The 11,713-nt window shown below is 38.9% G+C and overlaps 1 protein-coding gene across 1 annotated transcript; it reads right to left on the minus strand.

Annotated features, from left to right (window-relative positions):
• Nucleotides 1–1,543: 1,543 nt before the first annotated feature.
• LOC135074366 (uncharacterized) lies at nucleotides 1,544–11,185 on the minus strand. Its single transcript, XM_063968630.1, has 6 exons — nucleotides 11,055–11,185; nucleotides 10,302–10,484; nucleotides 9,286–9,405; nucleotides 3,545–3,691; nucleotides 3,147–3,281; nucleotides 1,544–1,962 (listed from the first exon to the last, which is right to left on the minus strand). Exons 1-6 carry the CDS (start codon nucleotides 11,100–11,102, stop codon nucleotides 1,588–1,590), a joined length of 1,008 nt encoding a protein of 335 aa, XP_063824700.1. The 5' UTR covers nucleotides 11,103–11,185; the 3' UTR covers nucleotides 1,544–1,587.
• Between the last annotated feature and the right edge of the window lie 528 nt (nucleotides 11,186–11,713).

Consider the following 11,713-nt stretch of genomic DNA (forward strand, 5'->3'; position numbering starts at 1 on the left):
CCTGGTAGAGATCGCAGCGATAAGCCCGTCTTTGTGCGCTGTACAAAGGTTGCCGGCGGGTCGTCGCGATTGTCCCCGACTCAATGGTGGAGACGAGCGTTCAGATAACTAAGACGAGTTTTCCTAATTATTGTTGTGTACCACGGTACAGTCAGCGTCAAATAGTTCGTGATAGCCAAAGTGGCCAAAGAAGCCGTGTGGTGACGGCAGAGCAGAATACATTTCGTCACCAACCCCTACTCTTCCCACGGGTGTCGTAAGAGGCGACTTAGGGACTACACATCAAACAGAGAACGGGCAGCAGCGCTCTCTGAAAAACATCAATCTTTTAAACTGCGATCTCCAACCCGCCTGCCAAGCGTGGGGATTATGGCAAAACCCTACACTATAGTGGAGGAGGCTCATAGTCCAGCAGTGGACTGTAAAGGGCTGTTGATGATGATGATGATGAAAGTGGCCAAAAACAGCATCATTTCAGCCATAAGACGCCCACTGCTGAACATATACCTCCCCCAATGATATCCATAATAACCGGTTGGTAGCGGCCTGCATCCAGCGCCTTCCTGCTACCTTTATCATGACGATCCACCTCCGAAATACAACACAACCTTATTCCAATGGTTAGAAAGACGTGTTGCGAACTTTTTGGCTACTTTGGATGCCACGAACTACATGACGCTGACTGTACATCAAGTTAAATATTGTGGTATCTTGTGTTGTTATAATAGGTGCTATTTTGGAGCAGAAAGGAATAATCTAATATGCTTCTTCTTCTTGTCGTGTCGACAACATATCTACACAGCGTCAGCCAAAAACTTCGCCACAAGAGTGGCGTTGTCAGTAGCCTTCATTAAATCTTCCTGCGTGCAGTTGTTTGGGCACGCAGGGCACGACATCATGTATCTCTGACATCTTATATGCTGTTGCCTGTATATGACGTTTGAGGAGAAAAGGTAAAGGTACTATTTTAGTCGTTCGTTCTTTCACTAGAAATTAACCGTCTTTTCATAAGTTAACAGAAGTATCTAAATTGTCTTTATTAAGATTTCTATCATTATCGAGTCTAGTACATCGAACTGGACTTCCTTCAAGTCTCTGTTATTATTGCTAAGGTTTTCAATGGGTTATCCTAGCTAGAGGATACAAATGTACTACGTATCACAAAATGATGAATTGCTATAAGTAGATGTCAAAAACATACATAATTGAGGATAAAAAATAATAATACAAAAGAACTATATACAAAAGACTGGCTATAATGGGGCACTTTATTTGTATTAAAACTAATAAAAATTACAATTTATGTTCTAGCAGGTACTATTTCTATCTATATTTCCATAAAACCCTCAGCATCTTTTTCCGTCAAAAATGTCTGACAAAAGAGCTAGTTTCATCGATTCCTTAAAAAGTACTGGGTTGGTCGCTTATTATGAACTTATCTACCAGATAAACCAAACTTTTGGTCTTACAGGATGGCAGATGAATTTGTCGGTAATCAGCGACCTTTATATTTTGTTAGATATTTACGTTATATCATTATCTTACTTTATCAAGAACCAATGTGAGTTGTTTTTCAGGTATAATATCTTACCAAAATTCTTCTTCACTTCTTTCATACACGTTCCCAAAATCGTAGGAAGGTGGCATCAGTTCGTCCGTACTTTCATAGTTCATTAAGTCATACTTATCAGCTAGGAACGCGTCAGCTTTGTAAGTTGTAGCCTTTTCTGTAGAGAAGAAAGTGTCTATCCAACTGGGAATAGCTTCATCTTTGACTTCTTTCTCTTCTTTGACTTCTTTAGCTTCTTTGACTTCTTTCTTTACTTCTGTAGTTGTAGGAATTTCTTCTGTTGCAGCACTTCGTGAATCGGTGAGGCCATTAGGAGTTGTGCTTTCATCAACTTTTGGTTCAGGGTGACAGAACTCGCTCCAATAGTACCAGCCGTGGGGACAGAGGAATACCTGGGGGTACAATGGTTATTACAATCATGCGTTTATATTTATTTGTGATTTATTTTGAAATACGTTTTTCAAGTTCCAGTACATTATGTAATCTCGTGAAAATAGTGTGGGTTAGTGATATGAAAAAACATCAAGAAGCTCAGTCACTATGCAATTCAGGATCAAGTGATAGTGTGTAGTAGGAACTATGACTAATCGGAAAGTGAGCTATAAGACATTGTTGACCAAATGGAATAGTTTCATAAGCAATGTTATAACTAACATAACACGGTAATTATGACTCAGTGTTTTCAAGAAACCAACAAGTCATATTTGGACAAGGATATCTAAAATTATGTGCATAGTGATTTAGGACCCTATTATTGACTCATAGTATCTAAATATTTACATACATTTCATCATCATGTTAATGTTAAGAAACGGGACTATTCCCACCACTCGTTCCCCCGCTGCAACTCTTGTGTAGCCAGGATCTACAGCTTGACCGCTGATAAAAACCCAACCAGTATATCAACGTTAAGAGAGTGAAAGATCCGTAGGTACAGTCACGGAATGAAAAGGTTCGTCAGTTTTCAAATTGATTCCTTCAACGAATCGCGAGCACATATCACCTTTTGAAACTATGTTACAGAATAATCTCAAATTAGAGAAAATAATCTTTAACTGTTCGCCAGTAAAGTTCAAAATTATTCAGATCAAAGTTGTTTGACGATTTATCTTGTCAAGAAGATTATTATGATTGATAAACTAAAACCTTCTTGTTGGTTCAACCTGCCATTATTATGTCTATTAAATAAAAAAAAACTATTGTCAATTGGTCAATGTCATCATTGCATTGCACTGATGGGATAGAAAAATAAACAAGCAAAACCTTATTCGTCAGCAAACGTCATATTTATTTAAATGTTAGCAGCACTGTTTCTTGCACTGTTATGTTGGCAGGTTTGACTCTTTGGTGCAAGCGAAAACCGACACTAAGGTGACGAACCTTTTCATTCCGCGACTGTACATACCTACTACCTATAGAATTATGAAGGTGGCTAATGCCCGTTTTCACCATCAATCCCTAATTTTTAAGTAACTATATGAAAACAAAATTCCTGTTATGTGTTATCATAGGGGTCACTTAAAAATTAGGGATTGATGGTGAAAACGGGGATTTGGTTTTCGGTACACTTACTTACCTGGGGGTAAAGTTGGTCCTTCTTCAGTAGGCAGACGTAGTAGTGGTTGGGACTGGATGGCAGGGGTCCGTTCTGGCCCACGAAGTGGCAGTTTGGCACAGGTTTCTCGCTACATTGCCCCTTTTCTAGTTTCACCTGGAATGTTTAATTTTTATGAACTGAATACAAGAATTAATTTAAGAAGTAATGATGGTAGTTGCAATGATAAAAACAACTAAATTGAATGATACTGTTACCTTCTTGCTTTTTATTTGCCTATGTTTACTGTACATAGTCAGTGTAGTCCCGATTGCTACGTCCAGAAAACATATTTTTCTCCAGAAAACATTTCTTCTATACCCCAGACTCATTAGCCTTCTTTCTTTCTTTTATTGAATGTAATTATTAAGTTAACTTACCGAGCACTGTGCCGTTCGGGGATCGTACCCGAAGTGTCGTGGGCACAACGCGGTCCTGTGGTCTGCTGGTCTACCGAAGGGTGAACCCTCAGGCGGGGAGCATAGGTGGAACTTCCTGCAGTCGTGCGCGTCCGGGAATATGCCCACCTGATGATGGAAATATTAATTTGAGGATCTGTCCTGAATGGGCTTTGGGGCCGTCCATATATTACGTCATTCTAAATTAGGGGGGGGGGGGGGTTGGTCTGCGGATGACGGTAAATGATAGACAGGGGGGGGGGGGGTGTTTCGAAATTGACGTCATTCTTTTTTTTTTTAAATATAAATCTTTGGACAATTTCACACAGCGCCAGCTAGCCCCAAAGTAAGCAACTCAATGCTTGTGTTATGGGTGCTAGCTTAACGGATATACTACTTATATACTTTTTTTTTAATTAAATACATACATATTACACCCAGACCCGTCACAGAAATTAAAATTCATCATTTCAATTTCTGCCCGGCCGGGAATCGAACCCGGGACCTCTCGGCATAGTAGTCCGTTCTGAACCACTACACCAAACGGCCGACCGATATTTATTTATTTATAGTTTATTGTTCACGTACAAAAAGATTATTTCTAAAAAGAAATTTCTTCCAGCACACCTAGTAAGTGAGAGGGTTGAAGACGTGGATGAATCGAGCCAAAACGAATATCGGGAGGATACGGGGATATTACCCGTGATCCAGAATTTAAAAGAATGGGTGAAAACTCCGTGGGAGTTATCCAAAGAAAAGTAAAAAATAGGGATTTAATAATATATATTAATGATTATTGCCAAAGAAAAAATGTTTTAATCATTATATAATACCCTATTTTTCTCAAATCTGCAATGTTTTAATTTTGTCAAACTGGTAATGACGTCAATTTTGGGAGAAGGGGGGGGGGGGGTCATTAAGAAATGACGATAGGATGATTGTAGGGGGGGGGGGTCTAAAATCTGAAAAAATCGATGACGTAATTTATGGACGGCCCCTTTGCGGTCAGGTCAACGTGAATGCAGAATATGTATGATTACTTTTCCCTGATCTCAGACCGCAACCAGTGTGGCAAATCCTTTAACATTAAAAACGGCAGCTTTATTTTTAAAGTTTTCTTTGATCTGTTGATGATAGAGTCTGGTCTGGTCCGGCAAGTTTTCGACATTGTCCAGAGAAATAAAGCCATAAAAGAATGTAACACTAATAAATAGACCAATGACCTCATAAAGGTAGTAGGAAGGCGCTGGATGTAGGCTGCTACCAACTGACCGGGAGATGTGAAAATCATTGGGGGAGGCCTATGTTCAGAAGTGGCTCGTGGCTGAAATGATGATGATCCTTAGATTTTTAAGAAAGCACTAATAAATAGTCTCAGTTTGATAAGACAATTGCACCCAACCATATTTTATATCTGCAGTAATTAAAACTTAATAATAACGGCCAACCAAATTAGTTTGCTGAAAACAATGAGGATAATACAATTATACTAATCTCAAATCTTGATATTTCACACGATTTACAGCCTAATAATATGTGAAACAGAGAAGACAATGGGAAACAGTCCATTAATCTGTCAATACGATCATATTCCTCTGTGCTATTTTTAAAGAAGTTAGGCTGTGACCATACATAATAAATTCTACTTTTTTATGCAGAAGAAGGCAGGTATTTGACCGCAAACGCACCTGATGTTAAGTGAGATGCTGTCTATGATGGTTCTGCCCTAGTGCTTATTCACTCTCGCCTTGAAAAGGTCAGACTTATAATGTTTGGGAAAGATACAGCAAGCAACAAATTCCAGTCCCTAGTTGTATGAGCATCGGATCAAACAATGAAGAATTGACAATGAAGTCACTTTGCAGGGTCGCACTATTTATGGGGAGGGAAGACAAATAGAAGGCAACCTTGCTGTCAGATGTCATCAAACCCTAATGTTTGTTATTAATGACATATCAAGGGATGTGAGTGACCCACTTTTTGGGCACTTTCCGGAGTACTTGTGATGAATGGCACTAAATATGGTCAGCTAAATAATGATAATCACAATCATAAAGTTGCATCTACTGAGCTTCAAAAGCAACTTGCGACTTTAAAAGCAAATAGATGAAGATAGTTCGTCTAGAAGTTGACTAAAACGCAAGCCTATCCACAGGCCAAGACACAAAAATGTTTATGCTCAAATCCAAAAGTACTGTTTTAGTCTGTAAGCGACATTGGAAGCAGACGGTCGACTATTTCAAGAAAGATCGCTCTTAAAAGGCTAAGATACAGAGCTGCTTTACTTGGAATGGGTGGAATCCACCCTTTACATAGCTATGTAAAAAGCGGAGGACAATGATCCCTGTTCGGGGTCATCACACAAAATCTATACTAATATTATAAAGCTGAAGAGTTTGTTTGTTTGTTTGTATACTTGAACGCGCTAATCTCAGGAACTACCCGGTCCGATTTGAAAAATTCTTTAAGTGTTAAGGTAGCATTCGGATCAAGACGACCGCGACGCGAGACCGCGACTCGAGACCGCGACCGGCGACCGCGACCCACTGCTTTATATGAATTAATAGGAAGTGCTGACGGATGCAAGCGACCGAGTCGCGCGACGTGTAGGCGTGGCCTGCCGTCTACCTGCGTCGCGCGACTCGGTCGCTCACAAGGCAGTGCCGTGGCGCGACAGATGCAAAATGGCGGTGTTTTCTTCGCACGAAGACGAAATTTTAATAGAATTAGTAAGTAAAAACGCACCTTTATTCGATACTAGACTTCAAGCTTATAAAGATAATACTGTGAGAGACAATATTTGGGAAAAAATTGGAAAAGCATTGAATAAAACAAGTAAGTTCAAATGATACATATTTTTATTAGAAAAGGTACTTATTTTTATTGTTTACAGATGGATGGAATACAACCGTTTAGTTTAGTAACTGCAAGCATACTGAGTTTCGTATGGGTCGCACGACTCGTGTCGCGAAGATTCGTAAGTAGCTGTCGCCCTGCGACCTGCGACCGGTTGCCTGTCGCGGTCTCGGGTCGTGGTCTCTCGTCGCGGTCGTCTTGATCCGAAAGCTATCTTAAAGGCTATAAACCATCACGCTACAAGTAATAGGTGCAGAACAAAAATGAAAAATGTTGCGAAAACGGGTTATCACGCGTACGAAGTCACGGGCACAGCTAGTGTTCATATAAAGTCTTTCAAAGACGCCACGCTTTAGTTTGGATTTCCAAATAAATTGTAAACTTTTTATTACTAATGAGAATGGGTGGATTTCTACTAAACGAAGTTTGTTCTTATTTGAATGCAAATGCACTCAGCGCTGCCAGACGCTCGCTGTCTTCTAGATTGAATAGACATTATCTTCGTAAGCATGTTTCATTTTAAAGTTTGTTACAGACTTTAAGCTTAAACATATAATTATAGCGGACTAGCTTGATACTTCATATGAAACAAATGTGATTTAAAATGCAGAGCAGACGTTAGGCGTTTCTGAATTAAAGTGTAGACTTAATCCTCCATTTGCCTCTTGTAAAATAGAATAGGTCATCGGCTTGTAATGGAGACCAAATGATGACGGTGATTTTAATCATTGACAAAGGTGACTGAGTTTTTTCCCCCACTTTTTTCAACACCGACGTGTAAAAGTGCTGTCTAAATAAAAATTACGAATTTTTCATTGTACGTGGATATGGGTTCACATCTAGCTTCTAAGTCCGCGCGTGCGTGAACAAGCCTTTAGCCCCAAAATAAAAATAAATCTGTTATGACCAGACCAAAAACCGTTTCATCTCGAATATCAGGTTGTCTATTTCTAAACATCGCGCTAACACAGTCCACGGTACAGTTACAATCGGTTAATTCAGGAAGAGACCTCCTCCCATATCAGATTCAAAGAACAACGTAGTCACAAGCAGTAAGAGCTATTACATAATTACGAGTATATTGCTCGGCTATCAAGGTTTGGTAAATAGATTTTTGAAATTACTAGTATTTGCAGTACCGTTCATTGTGGAAAACCTTGGGGGAGGCCTTTGTCCAGCAGTGGACGTCGTTTGGCTGAAACGACGAACGGACTACGTGTCAGCCGGTACATATGTCATTAAAAAGTTGAGTTAGATTCTTCTGATACTTGCAAGATGATTGCGAGATAAATGACTCTATCACTATACGATACTGTGACAAGTGAAATAAATAATAATAAATAATAAATATCCTTGGACATTTTACACTGCGCCTCTAGTCCCAAACTAAGCAAAGCTTGTACTATGGGTACTAAACAACGGATATACCCATACTTAAATACTTTTTTTTTGTAAATACAGTAGAACGCCGATTATCCGAATTAATTGGGACCGGGGTAGATTCGGATAATCGAAAATTCGGATAATCGGACATAGACTAGTAATAAAGAAAAAACGAGTTAAAAACGAACTGACACACATAGAATAAACTTTATTAACTTTGTTTAGAGTTCTACAATAACGCTCAGTTGAAAAATATCTAGACTCCTGTGAGTTTCAACTTGTTACAATACAACAAAACAAAAATTACTTGGTTTCTATTTTTTATATTACGCTTAGGACCGATTCGGATAATTGGCGATTCGGTTAATCGGCGTTCGGATAATCGGCGTTCTACTGTACATACATATTATACATAGAAAACACCCAGACCCGTCACAGAAATTGAAATTTATCGTTTCAATTTCTGCCCGGCCGGGAATCGAACCCGGGACCTCTCGGCATAGTAGTCCGTTCTGAACCACTACACCAAACGGCCGACGAATGAAAGATATAAATAGATTTTATTTTTATAAAAACTAGCTTCTGCCCTCGCCGTCTAGAGAATGTTTTCAACTTTCAGGACCTGGAAAAGTTTCAATACCAAAACCTTGCTAAGTTCAATCATCTACTGTGATTCTTGCTTCTTCTTAATACGAGCCTAGCCCTATTTTTTGTCCTGAAGCAGCGGTAGGGTTGAAATATGAGTACTACTGGGACAGGGACGAGTAAAATTGCTTTTTAAAAGCCTAAAAGTTCACTTATATTATGCCTACGTTTGAGCTGTAAACCTACTCCATCTTCTTCCACTATAACCAAAGTGCATTTACTGGCTCCTTGACCTTTCCGATACAGATCTTCACGCGCGGCGTCTCTCGCTGTTATTGTTTCCAATGCTATTAGCATTTAGAGACTCTAAAGAGTCTGTTGACATATAAGTTGTTACTTCCGCGGCTCTGTTTGTGGCTTAGATACAATGGACTGGTTTGGATGGGAATAGACGAAATGAGGAATGGATAGATGTATGGAAGAGGTGTGTGAAATACTATAGAAATGCATTAAAAATTTGAAGCATGGCATTGGCGAGTGACAAGAAGTGTGATAATTTGTCCCTTTCTAAATTGTCCTACTCGTATAACTTACTGAAAAGTTTGATGGCATTGCTACTTTGATTGACCGGGCTCAATTTAAATGAAAGCATAATTTATCTTTTTTTGTTCTTATAACGGTTTTTCCACCTGATGATGATGAAGATGTATCGAACTGATTTCGGCCATGACGACTATTTCGACTCCTATGATTGGTTCTTTTTCCTCCAACTATAACAACATTTACCTACCCCCAAAATAAGTAGAGATTTTACAGAGCTTGTTTAGCTTTATGTTTTTTCTGCTCTCGACTGCACGATGACGCCTAGATTAAAGTAATAGAGTTTCAAAAAAACTTACTTGTTCACAGGTATGTTCGTACTCCTGGCTGTCCTTCTGGCACTCTGGCACTGGCGTGTCTGAACACTGGCCGAGGCGGGCGTCGCAGGTTTGACCATTATTGCAGGATTGTAGAGGCACCTGAAATTAACGGAAAGTTTGGTAAGATATAAAATAATAAGGTGAGTAGGTATAGACTAGAGCATTTCTATGTGATGTAAGGTTCTTACGATAACACAGGTAAAATGTAAGACTTTTGGTCCGTGAACGGATGACACTGAAACTAGAACATTTCATAGAGCACTGCTACAAGTAAATGCTGTAGTCTACACTCACCTTTAAACATAATATTTTTTTATCTGGTAGCTTTATTTGATTTTTAATGAAAACTTACAAGCTAAATTTTCGGAAAATCCGTAGCCGTACTGTGAGTTATTTTGTTAAAGAAATAAGTCTCAAAGGTGCCTTTCTGTTTACGAAAAGCAAACTTACTCATTTATGATAGTAAAGAGATAATTTATACAGGCGTCAAAATATTCTATAGTCCAGTATTTTTATTTTATTTTCAGAAGGTTGAAGTACCAAGTTTAGTTTATTCTTGTTGGTAACTACGTACTACGTGTTTTATAAAATGGTTTTATTCGCTGTCAATATTATTACTTATCATAAAGTAATACGTATCTTATGTAGAGCAAGAATCAAGAATCTCTTTACTTTGCAACTTTATTTAATTTTAAATAATATCTGTCACTACTGTACATGATAATATCTTTATCTGCTTTTTATTTGAAGAGATTAAATACTATTGTGGTGTCTTAAATAAAACACTGGTATATGTTCACTGTGTAAGCTAGTGCAAGCACTGACGTCCGTCCCGTGTGGCGGCCCGACTACGACTGACCCCCCACCGCGCCATACTAGTCAGTGTTGCCATAGCGCACACTCTTTATTTGTGTAGTCAACTATTGATCGATTTCAAGAGATAATAACATGTTAATACGATATGAGTAGTGAAATTCAGTTCAACCAAATCATACCTTCAGGTACCCCACAGGCAGGGGTACACAAGTGACAGCCAGGGAACAATTCGCGCAGGCGACACCAGGGGCCGTGCATATGCCCTCCACGTCCAGTTCCCCGTTGCCCAGGGAACGGCCCAGGGGAACTCCTGCCATACGGTTTCCTGATAGCACCCCGCCCAGGTCGAATGAGGTGGTCAGCTGGGAAGAAAGCAAACACAGGGTTGAAATTGGAGTTTTAATAATACAGAGTTTTAACACTTTTCAGCCAAACGACATCCATTGCTGGACAAAGGCCTCCCCCAAGGATTTCCACATCAACCGGTCCTGCGCTGCCCGCATCCAGGCACTTTCCGCGACCTTCACCAGATCGTCGGTCCATCTAAAGGGAGGCCTGCCCACATTACGTCTTCTATTGTGCACTTTATTGAGCACAGATTAAACAAGCTATTGAATAGCTGGAAATGACAAGTAGAATTAGCCTGCTAGTTCCTGGTAAATGATGTAGAGCCCCTTATTTATCAATAACACATAAAATTACGATGTTTATACATGAGACTTATTTTTGTGTTTGGGAACAAGAAAATGCAAATATTTTTGGTCCGAATAAGTACTAGGTGCACTAAGTATGTTTTAAAATTGAAATCTACGTTAACGATTCTTTTATTTAAACAGACAAATGTAACCATACTTATGTTTTCCACTAGGTATTATATAACTTTTTAAATTACATAAGTACAATTATAAATGCAACAAAAAATTTATAATTACCGAGCTGGTGAATCCGAAAACGGAAAGTAAAATCACTTTTAACCACATTTTGGAGGCAGTTCTAACACACGACTATTTGCACCCAAATTACGCGTGTTTTACGAAAAAGTATAAGTAAACATGTAATTTAGGAGACTGACATTTTGACCCCACTATCTCAACGGTCTTGGCCGATTGATAAGAAACTAAGTAATAATATTTTGCGCGTAGTTTTACAAATGCTGTGAATTATGTGAGAACATGACTAATATTGGCTAGAGGCTAGATATGATAGTTAAATGGGTTTTCCTTTAATTAGTCTACTTTTAAGTGGTTAGGTTTCATGGAAATCCATTTTATGTACTCAACTGAGGAAATTTACAGAGGGAAATTTGGTCTCTAGTCATGTTTTATAGACAACTAGCTTTTGCCCGTGGCCCGCGTGAAATTGCGTTTGTCACAGATCGTCATAAATTATAGCCTATACGTTAATCTAGGCTACAAATAATAATACTGTAAAGTTTCAACAGAATCCGTTCAGTGGTTTTGTACGTGAAAGAGTAACAAACATCCAGACATCATGACATCCAGACATCCAAACTTTCGCATTTATAATATTAATATTAGTAAGATAGGATGTATGTCTATGTAATATGTGTATTATTATTAGAGCTAATGTT

Source organism: Ostrinia nubilalis, chromosome 9, assembly GCF_963855985.1.
Source record: "Ostrinia nubilalis chromosome 9, ilOstNubi1.1, whole genome shotgun sequence".
Taxonomy (NCBI): domain Eukaryota; kingdom Metazoa; phylum Arthropoda; class Insecta; order Lepidoptera; family Crambidae; genus Ostrinia; species Ostrinia nubilalis.